Source organism: Aquarana catesbeiana, linkage group LG07, assembly GCF_042186555.1.
Source record: "Aquarana catesbeiana isolate 2022-GZ linkage group LG07, ASM4218655v1, whole genome shotgun sequence".
NCBI lineage: Eukaryota > Metazoa > Chordata > Amphibia > Anura > Ranidae > Aquarana > Aquarana catesbeiana.
The window spans coordinates 37,586,014-37,605,427 of NC_133330.1; the positions used below are offsets into that span (position 1 = coordinate 37,586,014).

The following is a 19,414-nucleotide window of genomic DNA, read 5'->3' on the forward strand; positions in this document are numbered from 1 at the left end:
ACAAGAAGAAGAACAAGAACAAGAAGAAGAAGAAGAACAAGAAGAAGAAGAAGAAGAAGAACAAGAAGAAGAAGAAGAACAAGAAGAAGAAGAAGAACAAGAAGAAGAACAAGAAGAAGAAGAAAAAGAACAAGAAAAAGAACAAGAAAAAGAACAAGAAAAAGAACAAGAAAAAGAACAAGAAAAAGAACAAGAAAAAGAACAAGAAAAAGAAGAAAGCAAGCAGGGACAAAGAAGAAAGGAAGTTAGTAGAGAAGAGGGAATGGAAATTATAGGAATGATTAAGGAAAAAGAAAAGGAAGAAAAGGGAGAAGAAAAGGAAATTGAGCAACGAAGGAATGAATGGGGAGGAGAGAAATGAATGGGGAAAAAGGAAAAAAGAGAAAAGAGCATGGAAAGGGTCAGAAGGTGGAAGGGAAGGCAGCAATAAAGCAAAGGGGAGGAAAAAGGAAAATATGTTTGGAAAAAAAAAAAAAAAAAAAAAAGTAAAGCATAACAAAAGTGGCACAATGGAGCAATTAAGGCAATAAATTGGGAAAAGGGAAGGGGCATTAAAAAAAGGACCAGAAGTAGTACAGAAAAGAAAAGAAGAAAAAAAAAGGGGGAGGGGAGAAGGTATATGCAACAGACTACTTAACATGCAAAAATACATTGTTACCCTACAAGGACCAAATGGAAAACCAGTAAGTGCACTATTAGAAGCTGAGCGCTATTTGGCTGTTGTGGTTTATAATTCTGTGTTTGTTCTTTACATTAAAAAAAAAAAAAAAAAAAAAAAAAAAAATCAACCCTTCTTTTTTTTCAATGGCTACAAAACCTGGCACAAAGTGTAACTATTTTGCTTGACAATTGACAGCAGTGTAAATAGTGGACTGAAAATACTCCAGTCTGTCCCCATAGACCCAGTTATTTCTCCTCTGGGCACCCTATCCAGCTTTTTGCACAGCAAAGAGAAGTTTAATTGAGCCAATCACACTACACATCGTCCCTTTCAGTGAATTTTAGATAAAGTTATAAGGAAGGCTGGGTAAAAAACTGTTTTTTTCACCATTCAGAAGTCGATCTACTGAAATTCCATATCGATGACTTGGCTGTTTATTTGGCACACTGCAGAGAAAAGGAGTGTATAATAAACAGCTGAGAGAGAAGATTATGAGGAAACCATTTTGTTTACAATCTTGAATGAAACAAAGCTTTCAAGCTCCATCTTTAGGTTCCCCCCCATCACCCACCCCTTATCTAAATTCCCGTTTACGCACCCTAAAGCCATGGTCACGGAATGCTCCACTCTAGAGTCATCTTATTCTGGCTATAGTTTTAAAAAAAAAAAAAAAAAAAAAAAAAAAAAAAACCAAGCATGTTATACTTGACTCCTCTGTGCAGTTGGTTTGCAAACAGCAGCCTGGATCCTCCTCTTCCTGGTGTCCTTTTTTTGCTGCTCCTAGCCTCTCCCCTCCTTTGAGTGCCCCCTCAGCCAGCAGCTTGCTACAGGGGGCACCCAAGCAGAGTCAGAGGTCTGAATAAATACATGGAGCTCTGACTCTGCTTGAGTGCCCTGTGTAGTGGGGTCCTCTCAGGATCCAGAGGAGTATGCAGTAATGACACCACCACAAGGTGATTATCAGTGACTGGCCAGTGCAAGCACATCTGCAGCTCGGGATTAGCACCCCCCAACACCTATGAGACCATGTTGGCAAGGGATAGATGGCAAACAAAGTTACACTTACCGGGAAATCCCTTTTCCAGTAGTCTTTTAGAACAGCACCTCAGAGAAGGCGCCCCCCACCCCTGACCAAGGAAACACGGCATGGACATCAATTTAAAAGGGTCTCCCACCAGCCCCCCAGTTCGTTCAGAGCAACACCGGCCTGCTAGAGAGACAAAAAAGCAAAATGCAAGACAGTAACAAATGAACGCCTGAATCTTCACTTGAAGACAAAAGACAGGTGGTCAGTTGCTGCTGTCCTGAAAGGCTACTAGAGGAAAAAAAAAAGAAAAAAAAAAAAAAAGTTACCGGTAAGGTTTTCCCTGGGGATCAGTGTACTTACCAGCTAGGACGAGACTATGGCCTTCAGGCCTTCTCTTTGGTCATCATTAAAGCTTGATACACGCTATACAATTTTCTGTGGATTTTTTCCTTCAGATTTACCAAAATCATATAATGAGGTCAAACCTTAAGCGTTTCAACTTGTATGCCCTTGCACCACATGGTTCTACTGAATCTAAAGGAAACCAGACAGCTAAAGTTGTATAGTGTGTATGGGGTCCAAATCCAGCTTATACTGCTTGGGGGGGGGGTGGAAAAAGTTGCTGATCTACAGATCTGCCCTGGACTGGCACCGGCCCTTTCTGCAAAGGATGCCGCCATTACACTAGCTGAATATGCAGATTCCCTCAGGAACTTCTAGCCCACTAGTCACAAAAGCCAGCCATATTGCTAGCTTTAATAACCTTGACAGCATCTGCCTATAGAAGCATTCTAACCCTTCTTGGCTCCCGAAAACAAAAATTAAAAAAAAAAAAAAAATAGGAATCAGTCTTCCTAAGCTCCTTGGTTAACTGAAGATGGTGTTTACCTTCTTACATCCAAGGTGTGAAAACTTCTCTTGATTACAAGAGGGATTGAAACAAAAAAAGTAGCCAAAACGATTTTCTGCGACAGATGCCTGAAACCGTTTTAGCCACAAGGGGAACCAGAAACAGCCTTACCTGCAGGGCAGCACCAACCCCCACCAGTCTAGACCCTTCCTGAGAACAAAAGAAGCAGATCCTCAATACTTCTCCTGCCCGTCGGGGGGGGGCGGGGGGCGACGCTAAGGTGACCATCTGCAGGTAATGCCTTCTTGCACTGTACTGATGAAGGCCCTCAGAACTAGTGTCCCCACTAGAAAATTTCAGGATGGGTCTTAAACAGCAAGGGGTGTGGCCTTGACAGGAAAGGGTGGGTCATATTTAAATTAGGGGGTGCACGAGTTTAGTCAGGCCTAGGGCAGCACAAAACCTAAATACACTACTGTTCTGACCGCCACTGACAGAAGCCTCAGAAGTCTCTCCTCTGCAGGGTCTCCCCACCGGAGGAAACACTAGAATTTAGGAGTCGTCAGGAAACACTTTTTATATTGACGACGATGCAGCGTTTACTGGGTCAAAGTGAGGAGCCTTCTCTCAGAGGTGCGGTCCTAAAAAACCACCCAGGGAAAAATGTGCAGGATGGGTTAAAAGCTTGAGGAAGTTGGTTAACATTTAAATAAAATTTTAGGGGTTACATTAAAGTGACACTTAACTCTGGTAAATCTATTCAAGTATTTATTCTCAACTTGGCCTCTAAAATTTTTTCTTTTTACTGCCATGATCTGATCTGACTTCCAGTTAGAGGGTGGCTACGTTCGTTCTCCATGCCCCTGCTGTATGTAGGAATGTGGTAACCCTCTTACTCCTGAGATGTACTATAGGATTTGTAGTGTGCATCAAGCAGTCTACAAGACCGCAACTAATGTGCACTATGCTTTTTAAACAAACCGAAGTGAGGGGGCAAAAGGAGATGTTTAGAAGCTCAAAGCATGTTGAAATGTGTCAGAAAAACATTTGAGAAGATAGATTACATAGCCATTAAGTAGTGGAAGTTTATGGATTAGGTTTGGGGAAAAAAAAAAAAAAAAAAAAAGTGTATCAGGAAAGTATTCACAGCACTTCACTTTTTCCACATTTTGTTATGTTCGAGCCGTATTCCAAATTGGAGTAAATTCATTATTTTCCACCAAAATTCTACAAATACCCCATCATAATGACAACGTGAAAGAAGTTTGTTTGAAATCTTTCTTTTTATTTACGAATGATGGAGGCCACTTTGCTCATTGGGACCTTCAATGCTGCAGAAATGTTTCTGTACCCTTCCCCAGATCTGTGCCTCCATACAATCCTGTCTCGGAGGTCTACAGACAATTCCTTGGACTTCATGGCTTGGTTTGTGCTCTGACATGCACTGTTAACTGTGGGACCTTATAGAGACAGGTGTGCGCCTTTCCAAATCATGTCCAATCAACTGAATTTACAACAGGTGGACTCCAATCAAGTTGTAGAAACATCTCAAGGATGATCAGTGGAAACAGGATTCACCTGAGCTCAATTTTGAGTGTCATGGCAAAGGCTGTGAATACTTCTGTACATTTCTTTCGTTTTTTACTGTTAATAAATTTGCAAAGGAATTAAAAAAAAAACCTTTTCACGTTGTCATTATGGGGCATGGTTTGTAGAATGTTGAGGAAAATAATGAATTAATCCATTTTGGAATAAGGCTGTAACAAAAATGTGGAAAATGTGAAGCTCTGTGAATACTTTCCAGATGCACTGTACTACAATGTCACCCAGCTGATGGGCCGCCCCCCCCCCCCCCCCCAAACTGACTGTGCATAAGCTGATGTGTAGAAATGTTGAAAAAAGTCAGCCATATTCCATTGGACAATAAAGAGCTAAGAAGTAGTAAAAAGAGAAGAGTCTGGTTTGCTTGAAGTTAATCAGGCCCAATTCATGCCACAAGATATGCCATTACCAAGCTTCAGAAAACACCACATTGTCATGCCAAGAAACCCACTCAGGATCAACACACGCAATTTATAAATAAACAAAGCAAATAAGAGTAGTTCATGTCTACTGTCTATCAACCAATCATTTTCATGGCCTAAATGAGCCCAGAATCTGAAAGCTGGTCTCAGGCTCCTTTCCTCTAGTCCACGCTGGCTTTTAAACAGTTCATACAAAGACTGACTTAAAGCAGAACTTTAGCCAAACAGCTAAATATGCAATTGATACATATATATTTGAAGGTTTTACTTCTTATTAGGTTAAAAAAAAAATACTTCCAGTTCCCTGAGATTCACATACCTCTGGCAAAATTCCTAGGCAGTAGCGCAACACCATTACTAAAAGTACAACCTTTTAGTTTTGGATAGAGTGGAGAGGGATAAAAATACATCAGTTTTTTTTTATTTTTTATGGTGGTCTGTGCCCCCATTAGAGAGACTGGGGACACTAGATCTGGTGACAACCAGGAATTCCCTCACTTTGAAGGGATTTCTTCCCATTTACGGTTTTGGCTATTGGACAGAAGTGCTCTACTAATGGAGCTTCGCAGCTTCTTGAGCCCCCTGCTTGCTTACTGTACAAGAGCCTTCCTGTGTCCTCTTCCTCGTGCAGTCTGTACATCACCCCCTCCACCACCCAATACCAGCAAGCCTGTCAGACAAGACTTGGCAACATAGACTGATTGGCTAGCAGTGCATTTGGAGTTTTTTTAAACCTTGACAGCACCAGTTATAGCATACAAAGGTATTTCCAATTGGTTGGACAATTTGATACAGTACAGGCCTGGCCCTTGCCTCTTCTCCCACCCATGCATCACTTCCAATCTTCAACCATAGTGATGCCCTGAGATTTCAGCCACCGAATATAGGCCATTAAGGGTTGTGCCAAAAGGGGGAAAAAAAAAAAAAAAAGGAAAGGCGGAAGAAAAAGTGCAGATAATGGCTACTGAAAACGCCCACAATTTTAGCTTCCTTGTGTTTTTTTTTTTATAGGTCAGGCAACTTAAAAAATGCATCAAAAATGCAACCAGGTAGTATTTTTTGCTGCGTTTTTGCTGCGTTTTCAATGAGGAGGTGCGTTTTATTAAATAGGCACCAAAAATGACAGATTTTTAACACAGCTTCAAAAAAGGTGCCGATAATAACTGACAAATTCATATTCATGATTATAAAATTAGGTAAAATATCTATATCGAGAGAGAGATATTGTATCTATATTTTTAAAACCGTCAATTTCAGGTTCAGCCAAGAGCATCCTGAATTTTCAGTTTCGCCACTGAAATGTTCATTTCGATGCACCACTAGTGCATAAAACAAACGGCAGACCCCCAAAAAATGAAGGATAGAGAAAGGCATCTTAAAAAAACAACAAACAAGGTGTCCATGGCCAAGCTTAGGGCTTGTGTCAATGACATCAGTCTGACATTTTAAGATGCGTCTGAGATCATTCAACAGATGGGTGTGGTTGGCCCGACTTGCATTTAACCTTTTTCAAGAGTGTTTTGTATTCCCATAGACTTGTTTAATTTCCCCTCACCTCTCCCGGCTCGCCCGTGTGATCAGGGAGCCGGAGAATGAATCCACCAGTGGTGGCAGTTTACCATAGAGCTGGCTGTAGACCAGATGGTCGCTGGCCATCCATATGACCCTCAGAGGCCAGAAGAGACGTCATGTCACTTTCGGCGCCAGCAGATGTAAACACTGCCTTTTAGCTGGAAAGCCTGTGATCTATTGTTTTTTTATCTCAGGCTTTCCAGCATAGGCAGATTTGGGGACTTAGACCCCAGATCTCTCTGTAAAGAAGACCTGTCATGCCCCATTCCTATTACAAGGGATGTTTACATTCCTTGTAATAGAAATAAAATTGATCAAAAATGTAAAAAATTTAAGGGAAAGTGTAAAAGTAAAAAAATTAAAAATTAAAAAGCGCCCCCATCCCCTTGTGCTCGCATGCAGAAGCAAATGCATATGCAAATGGAATTCAAACCACACATGGTATCGCTGCGAACGTTAGAGCAATAATACTAGCACAAGACCTCCAACTCTAAACTGGTAACCTGTAAAAAAAAAAAATGTAAGCGTCGCCGATGGAGATTTTTAAGTACCAAAATCGGCGCCAATACATGAGCGTGCGCAATTTTAAAGTGTGACATGTTAGGTATCAATTTACTCGGTGTAACATCTTTCACATTATACGAAAGAAATTGGAGTAAATATTGCATTTTGGTTTGTTCTTTTTTTAATTTGTGAAAGTGTTTTTCCCCCAAAAATATTACGTCTGAAAAATTGCTGCGCAAATACTGTGCGACAAAAAATTGGAACGCCATTTTATTCCCTAGGGTCTCTGCTACCAAAAAAAAAAAAAAAAAGAAGGCACAAAGCCATTATAGTCTCCCTATAAGAACCACAGCCTGACAAGGTAGAGGATAGAAGGGTAGAAAGCTTATAGGGGAGGGGAGGAAAAAAAAAGGGAGAAGGACTGAAGTCGAGTAGAAGATTATCATTTTTGCATTCTTCAGAAATAAGATAAAATGGTCAAACGTACGAAGAAAAGGCTCGGCATGTGTCCCACCTTCGCTGCGGCACCTCCAATGGGCTGCTCCCAGCTCTCAGCAACACATCCGAGTGGTTAGAGGAGGAAGAACTGGATGACTTGGCTTCAGCTCCTGGTGGGTAAAACAAATGCTCCTCTGCAGTCCTGTTCCACAAAGCTGCGTGTGGGGAGGAGGTGTGCGTCTTCTTCCTGCCACGTAAAAGAGGAGAGGCAAGATTAAACCAAAAGGCAAAAAAAAGGCACCATACCAAATAAAATATAAAATGGTTCACAAATGCATTTTCAAGGAAACATTCACAAAAGAACTATAGGGAGCCCAGAACTGTTGACCACTGTATTAGAAAATGTCCATATACAATATCAACTAGTTGTATTTAGGCAGAACTCCCAGCTGAACCTATTGTCCGGGATGAGGAAGGTGGGAGGGGGTTACTGTGATCTCTGGATGCTGTTCTTAAGATATCTGATGCTAAATAAACTTTAAAGCGGGCCAAATACAGATCAAATTCGATCCACGTATGGGCAGGCTGGTTGTACAGAAGTCAATTTACTGATCAACTTCTGTACAACCAGTCTGTTGGAAAATTCCCGCATGATCAGTGCTGCCAGAGCTGACATGTGTATTCTGATGGTGGTGGGGGTGGGGGAAGGGGTCATCTTCGGGCTGTTGGAATACAATAGAGCAGCGGGGAGGATTTCCCCATCCACATAGTGTGTATAATGAGAGAATCTTGTTTTTAGTTTAACACGCTTGTTGGGGAAAAAAAAAACAAAAAAAACAGGGAATATAGGTATACAGTGTAATCTCACCAGACTGCATGGCTCTGTGCTCCGAAGGTCATGAGGTCTACAGCTTCATAGTTATGATTTCCAAAGGCACTGGGGGAGTCCTCAGTTATAACAGAAAAGTCACTGCTCAGACTGGTGTTACTGCCACGATCTCGGGGTTCTGGAGAAGGAGGTACAAAACACATCTCAGTTGAACACAACCTGAAAACCTTTGGCACAATGTTTGAGGATGAACAGGGACCCTCCTTAAATAGGATGCTGGAAACCAATCTTTAATCTTAAAATGCAAGTAAACCACCAACAATGACTTTGTTATTTATTCTCTTGTGGTTTGGTAAATAGTAAAAAGGGTTTTGCTATATCTTTTTTTCAAATTCAAAATATGCCTGATCTTTCCACAAAACATTAACTTCCTGTATGCTCCGCAAATCTAGTAAGCTGATAAATTCCAGTACAGGCAGTCCCCGAGTTACGAACGACTCCTACTTACGAACAGGAGGCGGCGTGATGTTCTGAGAATGCGGCCACTTTGACGGCGGGCACCTCAGAAAACGTCTGCGCATGCGCGGCTACTTGACAGAACATCGAAAAACTACGTCTTTGCCGTTCTGCTCATGCGCTTCTGACTTATGAACATTTCCGACTTAACAAACAGGCAGTCCCTAACCCGTTCGTAACTCGGGGACCGGCTGTATTCTGTGCTTGTGTTGAATGTTATCAAAATGCATTGTTCTCAGCTTTCTGAGGACTACAGAACCACATCTTCAGGCTCCATGCGCACTAGGAGGAGAAAAAAAAAAAAAAAAAAAAAAGCTGGATAAAAACCGCTCATATTAGCGTTTTTTGTGCTGGCATTTAGCAGTGAATAGCGGGTTGTTAAGGAGCAAGCAGCCGCCGCATCCTTAAACCGATAAATTGTCAGTTGAACGTAAACAAAAGAATGGTGGAAAACACAAAAATAAATAAAGGGAGAAGAAAAAAAAAAAAAAAAAAAAAAAAAAAGAAAAAAAATAATAAATACGAACATGCGTGGGCTACCCCCCAAAATCCATACCAGGGACCTTACCCAAGCATGCAGGCCAGGAAAGAATGGGACGAATGAGGCCCCCCCCCAAACCATACAAGGCTACATGCCATCAACATGGGGAAAATGAGCCATGTTGAGGGCAGGTGGACTGGTAGGGTTCAGTAGGGGACGGGGTAAAGGGGTGCTCGCTTGTCCCCCCCCTGGCCTGCATGCTGGGGAAACTCTGCTGACAGCTGATAACTCACCAGTTGTTAAGGGCGCAGCAGCCGCCAGCTCCTTAGCAACCCACTACTTAGTAGCTCTTAGCAGCATTTGACATTTTTTTTCTGACGGAAAAAAAAAAAAAAAACGCTCTCAAAAACAAACCAGAGAGCTTTTTCTGCTCCTAAATGCCTCTAGACTACAAAGTGTTCATGAACAAATATGATATTTGCTTCTAAAAGGCAAAAACAAAAAAAAAAAAAAAAAAAAAAAAAAAAAAAAACGCTTTAAATCTGCTGCTAGGAGCATTTAAGCTAGTGTGTATGGAGCCTCAAAAAATAGGATCAGGGCAGGGTTCCATATTACTTCTTGTACATTTGGTAACACTAAGCTGCAATATATTACATTTTTGTTTTTGGGTTAACATACACTTTAAAATGACACTAGCAACCTCAATAGAAATTTCAACAAAACTGCTGACCATTCCCTATTTTTTTGTGCCCCATTGTGGGCACTGTCTTAACAGTTGGTCATGGTCAATGCACAGATGGCTGGTTTTAGAATATAAACAGACACCTGGAAAGCTGCAGTGGCCAGACTGAGTTAAGTATTGGGTAGGGGTGAGATTGTTTAGGTCAGGAAAGGTGACAAAAAGGAGAATGGTCTTGTTTGAAGGTGCATTTATCCTTGTTTGAAGCAAACATAAAACATTGGAAATAGTCATTTTACATTGGTTAAACCAGAGGGCATGAATTGGACATAATGTGCAGTTTTATATGTACCGGTGTTGCTCCTACACTGTATATTGGGAGAGCATGGACAGCTCCAACCACACACAAAACAGAATATAAAAAATAAACAGCTAGTTTAGAGCAATACAGATTCTCAATCAAAGCACATACTTAGCGCACAGAAGTCTTCCAACAATAAGCCTGGATCCCGAGGCTGTGAGCTTTTCCGCCTGCATCAAAGAACACAAATGGTCCAGAAATTATAGTCCAAATAGAAAATCAAACCAGAGTTTTGTTTTGCAAAGAGCAAAATGTGGTGTTCAGTCACCAATCGTCTTCTGTCCCAATACTAAAAACTTTATTACATATTTTAACATTGCTGAACTTTAGGACGTTTGTACAAAATATCCTTGCAATGGTCCCCTTGCATTGCAAGGGTTAAATGCTTGTTAAAGTGGTTGAAAACCCTTACATATACCCAGTGAAGTGACTGGCCTCAGGTGATACACTGAGATGAAAAGAAAATCCTCCTACACAAGTTGTACCCATTTATCTGCAGCCTTCTCTTCTCAATAGCTGCTCAAAAGACCGGAATTGATAAAGCTTGTCTGAAACATGTGGCAGAGAGCTCAAGTTATACTCTGCAGATCAGAGTGAGGAAAGCTTTGAGAGCTGATGGGAGGGACCCACTCACCTTCACACAGAAAAAGAGCTGAGGCTGTCCATCACAGGCTGTGTGCTGGAGCCCCCTCCCCATCACCATTCCCTTGGTGTCAGGAAAACTTAGAAGTGACTCATGCAGATAGAAGGGGAACTAGGCTGCAGACAGAAATGAGACTTAAAGTGGATTTAAATCGGATTCATGAAATTTGACCTATGCACATATCTGCAGTGTTTTCTTATCTTGCTCCAAAGCACTAAGTCCAGTGGCTTACTGCAGTTTAGTTGCTCTGTTATCAGCATGATAATTTCTGACCAAACCAACCAAGATAAAACCAGCCTGAAATTTGTGTCCAGGGAGGTTGCTATAGATTAGTAGAGAGCTTGCCTTGTCACAGCACAGCAAGTCTCTGCCTATTTGGAGAGGGAGTGTGTGCGCGCCTTTCCTCCAATCAGCCGTCTTGGCGGTATGGCAAGAATCCACTCCCACTGCTGAACAGAAAGAGAAAACCTATAACCGGATGTGCCCTTTTTAAAGAATATATAAAGCTGAAGACAGCAGATATACATGAAAAACTTATGTAGGGAGATCTGTTTCATCCCTGTGTACCATCTGAGGCTATTCACTTCACTGGGTATATGTAAGGCCCCTTTCACACTTATGCGACTTGGGACTGCAAAGTCGCATGACAAGTCGTACCCCATGATTTCCAATGAGTACCATTCATATCTGTGCAACTTCACAGCAGTCCCTGCACTACTATGGTCTGACATTTAAATGCGATTTAAGGGCCATAGACCTCAAGATTACACAGGCATTGCTTAAAGTCGCATCAAAATCCTGCGACTTTGAGGTCACACAAGCGTAAAAAAAAAAAAGGGGCCTTAAGGTTTACATCCACTCTAATGCTCTGGAACAAGTATACATTATTATAGGGATAGTGAAAATTATAATATATATATATATATATATATATATATATATATATATATATATATATATATATATATATATATATATATATATATATATATATATATATATATACACATATATATATATACATATATACACACACATACACATATACATATACACACACACACATACTATAAAACAAAAAATAAAAACAACAAATCGCTCATGTATGAGGTTTACAACCACTTTAAATCTAGGGTTAGCGGAATAAGCTGCAACAATGACCTTATTCCTCGTTTTGGCCAGCTTCCTTCGTACTATACAACCAGTTCCCAGAAGCCTCTTCTCTCCAGTGTTCTGTCCATCAGTATTAACTGCTTCCCAACTGCCTATAACTTTTAGTGCTACAGCAGCACCTGTGCGCCGGAACACGTATACATACACACATGATCCGACTACACTTATGGCTTGGGGGTGCGCATGCGCGCCACTGGTGGCTTGCTTTTGCGGTCATACACAGCGGAAGCCGATGGGCGGGTGTCAGGTACTCAATATCTGCCGGCACCTGCCGATCGTCGGAGAGGGAAACAGAACTGTGATCTGCCCATGTAAACCAAGGCAGATTGCTGTTCTGACAGGAGGTAGGGGATGGAATGTTTCCCTGCAAAGGGATACAAGGGAATAAACGCCACTCCTTCCTCTAGTACAGGGATATGCAATTAGTGGACCTCCAGCTGTTCCAAAACTAAAAGTCCCATCATGCCTCTGGGTGTAATGCTTGTGGCTGTCAGAGTCTTGCCATGCCTCATGGGACTTGTAGTTCTGCAACAGCGGGAGGTCCGCTAATTGCATATCCCTGCTCTAGTAAAAGCACCTCACACTGTTCACACAAACACTTGTAAACACTAACTTTTTACGCAAACCAGTAATATAGGTTTATTGGGATTTTAACAAAAATCTTTTTTTTAGCAGAAAACATATTGACCTAAACTTAAGAAATTTGATTTTTTTTCTTCAATTTTTTTTTTTTTTTTTGGATAGCTTTTTATAGAAAAAGTAAAGAAAAAAAAAAAAAAAAAAAAAGGGGTTTTTTGCACTATGAAGATGAAGACGAAGGGCAGAGGTGTTCAAATACCATCAAAAAGAAAGCTCTATTTGTGGGGAAAAAAGGACATTTTTTGGGTATTGTCACATGACTGCACAATTGTCAGTTAAAGTAATGCATTGCCGTATCACAAAATAAATGGCCTGGCCATGAAAGGGGGGGGGGGGGTAAAATCTTCCGGAGGTCAAGTGGTTAATTTGACATCTTGCACAATGCAGGACTAGCAACCCTACATTGTAGAGTAAGAGGAGAGCCCGCCCAAAACTAGGTACGCCAGAGAAAAGCCGATCAGAGCAGGGATTGTGGTAAGTATTACAGCTTATTCCTCTACCCATGGACTGAATGAGCTTATTTTTTCCCCATTCTTAAAGAGGGTGAACATTTAGCATGAGAATACATATAGGCAGGGCTTTTTTTCAGCAGGCACTAGAGGGAACTCCGTTTCACCACCTCTGGATCAGGTCTTCTGCTCCCTGCTGACCACTAACACTGAAGTCCAGCCAGCTTCTGTGTTTACAAGTGATAGCTTATCTCCCAGTAGCTCCCACAAGTCAGATCTCCTGTGCAGATCCCACTGAGTGCTGGACAGGGACAAGGGAGATACAGAATGGGTGCCCAGAGTTCACCACAGTCATGGGCAGAAGAGGGTGCGTGGTAGGCTGCACCCTCTGTGGTCTCCATATTTTCCCTGGTGACCAGTTGTTGATGCTCCTACTGCATGATCTCCCTTGCAAGTCACTGTAGTATAGTATAGTATGCTGGGAGGTACTACAGCCCGATAGGTGCTTCAGCTTAATATTGCAACAAAAGGTAAGACATATGACAGATGGTGGAGCTTTTAAGGAGGGGGGGAAGATGAGGGCAGTGGAGGGAGGGGGTTGTATGCAGAGGGAAGAGCTACTATTTGATGCCATTTGGCAGGTGTGTGTGTGTGTGTGTGTGTCGGGCATGGTTGAGTTCCTGCACCTACAGTATTCTCTGAGAAAAAAAAGCCCTGCATATAGGATACACAGCCCATCTTCCTTAGCAACAGCCACAAGCCACACTACTCTCTTAAATCCATGCATTACCAATCACCTGGCAGCCTGAGTACACCCAATTTCTATGCCTTTGGATCTGGAAACTAAAAAAGATTCCCAAATGCCCCTAAAGCCTAACACTGCCAGGTTCTCCGTGAATTGCATATGGCATTTCTCATGATGTGTCCTGCTGGTGACAACAATGGACTATGCCTATGTAATTATGTACAAAAAAAAAAAAAAAAAAAAAATCACCAGCGTGCATTTAGACAGAAAGTGGCTGCAAAAAGGCTGCATGAGATCAGCAACACTTTGACGCAAAGTACAAATACAAGTTTTAATAAAAGTTTTTTTTTTTTTTTTTAAATAGCAATTGTCATTATACACTATTATCACTTTAGAAAACAAAATATCAGTTAATCGCTCAAAAATTCAATTCACTTCTTAAACAATTATAGTATAAATCCTACAAGAAGCGTAGAAATTAATAATATTTAACAATAGTTAATCCATTTTTCTCCAGCTGTAGGTTATGTAACTGCTCAAACAGATGACATATCCCAAAAAAGGGAGACATTCTTAGAGACTGTCAGGCTATTTAAAGAAAGCTGTGCCAGCCCAGTGTATTATACAAGTGCCCAGCTTGCACATTTAGTTTGGAAATTGGACCGCTTCTTGCGGAGCCTCTGCACACACACCTCCGTACGAGGCTGGTCCCAGGCTGGGAACCATTCCAGCAGAGAATAAATTAAACAAACTGGGTCAGGACACTGGGGGTTTGATGGCCTCCATCGATATCCCCAAGCCGACTCCGCTAACGAGGTCAGATGCTGCTTTTTCTATACTTTGCTGGGCGCAAGCTTACCGCGATTTCCTCCCCGACGAGGAGAACTCGTCCGAAGTGATGTGCTTCAGAAAATTGAAGCAGAAAAAGAAGATCTGGGTGAGAGAAATGGGAGCAATTATTAACAGCTAGGCAGAACAGAAATTTTGGCTGCATATACCTGAATATATTCACAGACCATAGGAGATGTGAAAAGGTTTTGGTGATCACTGTGCATATAGATTCAGGGCCAAAGATTAGAAATGAAGTACTTTGTCATCCTAGGCATTACAACATGGGTTTTATGGCTGATCCCAAAAGTAAATATCAAATACAAAATTCAGTGTATAAAAGTTGACAGGCGCAAACAAGACTGAGTTTAAACAGGAAGAGCGGGCGTGCGTGCAAGCAAAGAAGAAGAAGATGGATAAGATAAAGAACAAGATAAGAAAAAGAGCGTAAATGCAATCAAAGTAACAGAGCAAGAAAAAGTGAGTGTGCAGGGGCAGAAAAGTGAGTGAAGGAGAGAAGGAAGAGCGCACACAAGCGTGCAAGTACAGGGAGAAGAAGAACGGCTGTGTGGGAAAGGACAGGGAGAAGAGCATGCAAGTGAGGAAGAAGTGCTTGCTAGAGAGGAAGGAAAGAGTAAAAGGAAAAAAAAAAAAAAAAAAAAAAAAAAGGGGGAGTTGAGGAAGAAGGGGAAGAAGAGTGAGAGAAGAGAAGGAAGAGCAAGCATGCAAGTGCAGGGAGAAGAGCGGCTGTGCGTGGAAGTACAGGGAGAAGAGCATGGAAGCAAGGAAGAAGAAGTGCATACAATCAAGGAAGGAAAAGAGGGAGAAAAAGTGAGTGCAGAGGAAGGGGGAAGAAGAGTGAGACCCCTTTCACACTGAGGAGCTTTACAGGCACTACAACGCTAAAAATAGCGCCTGTAAAGAGCCTCTCCTGTCACTCCAATGTGAAAGCCTGATGGCTTTCACACTGGAGCGGTGCGCTTGCAGGACGTTAAAAAAAAAAAAAAAAAAAGTCCTGCAAGCAGCATCTTTGGAGCGGTGAAGGAGCGCTCCTAAACCGCTCCTGCCCATTGAACTGAATGGGCACCGCTGCCGAACTGCTGGCAAAGCACCGCTACAGCCACGTTTTCGGGTCATTTTAACCCTTTTTCGGCCGCTAGCAGGGGTTTAAAGCACCCCGCTAGCGGCCGAACCCCCCCGCAAAAAACGACACCCGCGCCAGTGTGAAAGGGCACTGAGTGAAGAAGAGAAGGAGGAGCATGCAACCGTGCAAGTACAGGGAGAAGAGCGGGAGTGTGCGTGCACGCAAGTACAGGGAGAAGAGCATGCAAAAAGATGAAAAAGAACATAAATGCAATCAAGGAAGGAAAGTTGGAAGAACACACAAGCGAGGAAGAAGGCGCAAGCTAGAATTAAAAGAAAGGGCTTGAGCGAGGAAGAAAAGTGTGCACTAGTTAGAGAGCGAGAGGAAGAAGAGGGAAAGGAAGAGAGCATGAGTGATTCTTTACCTCTTCACCTTTGCTAAGACGATCAACCAACATATGCCTATGCGAGAAAAAAAAAATAAATAAAACAGGGAGGGAAGGTTATGTAATTGGTAATGGCTATTATAATTGCAGTACTTGCCCAGCTTTAATAATAAATGCTTGCACAGCATATGACAGCCACTTCAGTGAACACGTAACCGGTCACTCTGCTGAAGTGTCATTAGAGAACCCATTCTAGGTTACAATATGCGTATGCTTAACTGTGCCAAGATTCTATAAAAGTGGGTGTTAAACTTTCATGATCTTCTTTGATATTAAGTAAAATGTCAAATATGGGAACTGTTTGTGCAAATTTAGTTTTTTTCCACATAAAAAATCAAATCTATTTTAAATATACTGGTCCCTTAACATCCATCCAGTGTAAGTTGTACTTTTTAATTTACAACTGCAATTATAAAAAATTCAAGGCTAAGACTTACCCAAAGAGGAACCAATCGTAGGCTATAGTCAGGTAAAGGATCTCAGCTGGCTCCAGGGAGCCATGAACCATGCCGTCCTGCAAGAAAAACATTACAATATTCATTCTTTAAGCTCTGCTTGATGAGGTTGTGCCAGCTATGGGCTAGCTTGTATCAACTTGTTTAAGGGTGTTCTTGCACAGGCATAAAGACCTTCACTATCCTACAATGCTATAAGCAGCTGTCATCTGATGTCTACCAACTACTTCTGTAGTGAGTGGAGGTTACGGGTGAGTGGAGGTTACGGGTACAACTCATAGTGGGTCAGCACAGGGCCTACAGATGTACATACAAATGTAACTGTATATAACATTTTCATCCGTCAGCATGGTGCCTACATTGGCAGAGGGATAGTGTGTACTCAATGTGAACAGGCTTAGTGGAGGGTAAAGACACACAACAGTAGCCTAAGGGTCTGTATTCATGGTCTTTGGTCTTGAGTAGATGGCATCAGTTTGAGTCTCTTCAGAGATCATTCAGAATTCTTTGACGGGGCATCTGACCTGCATCAAGTAAGTTTTGCATTCCCATAGACTTGTATGATGCTGCAAACCCATTTAAAGCAAAACAAAAGCCTGTCTACACAAGCCCCAACCCTGTTTAACGTGGTTGTAAAGGCAGAAGGTTTTTTACATTACATTGTATGCAGTAAGGTAAACCTTCTGCATGCAGCTTCCCCTGCAGACCCCCCTAAATACATAACCAAAAATCCCTCAGCTCTACACTTGTTGCTGACAATAGGCAATAGCATGCAAAACATTGGATAGTTCAGGCAACAGGTCTACCCTGAACCGCCAGTGTATGTAGAGGACACTCTGGTGTCAGGGATGTAAGGTATATTCATTTGCACATTCACATATGAGAAGGTAGAGTAAAACAAAGTGAAATGGGAGTAAAAGATTAAATAAGCCCCGGTAAAATACAGTTAGGTCCATATATATTTGGACACAGGCACAATTTCCACACTTTTGGCTCTGTATGCCACCAGAAGAAAAAACGAAACAATTCCTCCCCCCCCATATTTTCAGGGGCTCAAATGTATTTGGACAAATATATAAATCATAAATAAAATGTTAATGTTTAATATTTTATTGAGAATCCTTTACTGGCAATGACTGCCTGAAGTCTGGAACCCATGGACATTACCAAAGACTGGGTTTCCTCCTTTCTGATGCTTTGCCAGGCTCTAACTGCAGTGGTCTTCAGTAGTTTGTGGGTCTGCGTTTAGTTTTGCCTTCAGCAAGTAAAATGCATGCTCAATTGGGTTGCAATCAGGTGATTGACTCAGCCATTGCAGAATATTCCACTTTTTTCCCTTTAAAAGCTCCTGGGTTGCTTTTGCAGTGTGTTTTGGATTATTGTCCATCTGTACTGTGAAGCACCGTCCAATCAACTTTGCTGCATTTGGCTGAATCTGGGCAGACAGTAAAACTCGTATCTCTAAACACTGCAGAATTCACCCAACTGCTTCGGTCTTATCAATAAACACCAATGACCCAGTGCCACTGGAAGTCATGAATGCCCATGCCATCACACTGCAAACTCCACCAGGTTTTACAAATGACGTTGTGCGCTTTGGATCAGGAGCTGTTCCAAGCCTTCTCCACACTTTTCTTCCGGTCATTCTGGTACAGATTAATCTTAGTTTCATCCGTCCAAAGAATGCTTTTCCAGAACTGGGCTGGCTTTAGAGGTTTTTGGCAAAGTCTAATCTGGGTTTTCTATTCTTCAGGCTTATGAATGGTTTGGACCTTGGGGTGAACCCTCTGTATTTGCTCTCGTGAAGTCTTCTCTTGATTGTAGACTTTGACAATGATATGCCCACCTCCTAGAGAGTGTCCTTCACTTGTCTGAATGTTGTGAATGGATTTTTCTTTACCATAGAGAGGATCCTGCGATCATCCCCCACTGTTGTCTTCCGTGGATGTCCTGGCTTTATGATGCTGAGCTCACTAGTGCGTTCTTTCCTCAGAATGTACCGGACTGTAGATTTGGCCACTCCTAATGTTGCTGTTGTTGAAGCCTTGCAATGGCCTGTTTCCACTTGCAATAGATTCCAAATGCAAATACCACACTTAGAATCACTCCAGATCTTTTACCTGCTTGATTTATTAAGAAATAAAGGAGGAGTAGCCCACACCTGGCCATGAAACCGCTTTTGATTCAATGGTCCAACTACTTTTGGTCCCTTGAAAAAGGGGGGGGATGGCTATTCTGTAGAGCTGTATTTGCTAAACTCTTTCTCCAATTTGGGTGTACATACCCTCAATCTAAACCTGAGTGTGCACTTTCAGCCCATATACATTATATAACCATAGCTTGAACATGTTTTGGTAAACACCAGAAAAATTCTAAAATCGTGCCTGTGTCCAAATATATATGGACCCAACTGTACATAAAAATAGTCTCTGGCTGACACTATAGATGGAAGCGAGGCTGCCTGCTGGAGTGGGCTGGGAACCCGAACAATGAAACAGAAAAAAGGATGGGGGAAAAAAAAGGCGCCAATAGTGTAGCACAGTTTATAAAAGTAGCACATAACAGTGGAAATGCACTCAAACGTCCAGGGCAAAAGACATGTAAAGCTTGGTGTGGGGCTGCCAGATGGAGATCAGTTGGTGCTGGAGCCACTGGGGAGATGAAGCCACCACAGCAAGAAAGCCGAGAGTTGGGCAGGCACCAGGGAACCTCCACGAGATCACAGAGCTGTCAGATAGAGCTGCAAAATCACAGGACCCGTTGGCCCATCAGTAATGCGTTTCAAAGGCTCGACCATGCCTCCATCAGGGGGCTCCCCAACAGCCCTGTTTGTGAATGCATTTCCACTGTTACCATTTGCCATTTATAATAAATTGCTACACTATTGGCGGCTTGGTGCGCCTTTTTCCCAACCCCCTAAATACATGCCTGAGCCCAATCTTGAGCCAACGATGTGCACAAGAGCATAGGCTCTCTCCCTCCTTACTGGCTCAGATACAGCAGCCACTGGC

At 42.1% G+C, this 19,414-nt stretch overlaps 1 protein-coding gene across 4 annotated transcripts in view; it reads right to left on the reverse strand.

The window, feature by feature from the left end:
* Positions 1-19,414, reverse strand: part of MTMR14 (myotubularin related protein 14) — an 83,350-nt gene that overhangs the window by 12,128 nt on the left and 51,808 nt on the right. For 2 of the 4 annotated variants that reach the window (XM_073591998.1, XM_073591996.1), the window contains exons 12-17: positions 16,386-16,462; positions 15,928-15,964; positions 14,451-14,524; positions 10,054-10,112; positions 7,945-8,083; positions 7,153-7,323 (exon numbers count right to left, since the gene is read on the reverse strand). In XM_073591998.1, the coding sequence (XP_073448099.1) occupies positions 7,153-7,323; positions 7,945-8,083; positions 10,054-10,112; positions 14,451-14,524; positions 15,928-15,964; positions 16,386-16,462 (557 nt within the window). Of the gene's footprint in view, positions 1-7,125; positions 7,324-7,944; positions 8,084-10,053; positions 10,113-14,450; positions 14,525-15,927; positions 15,965-16,385; positions 16,463-19,414 lie in introns of all 4 variants that reach the window. The other 2 variants (XM_073591997.1, XM_073591995.1) reach the window with 1 other exon arrangement.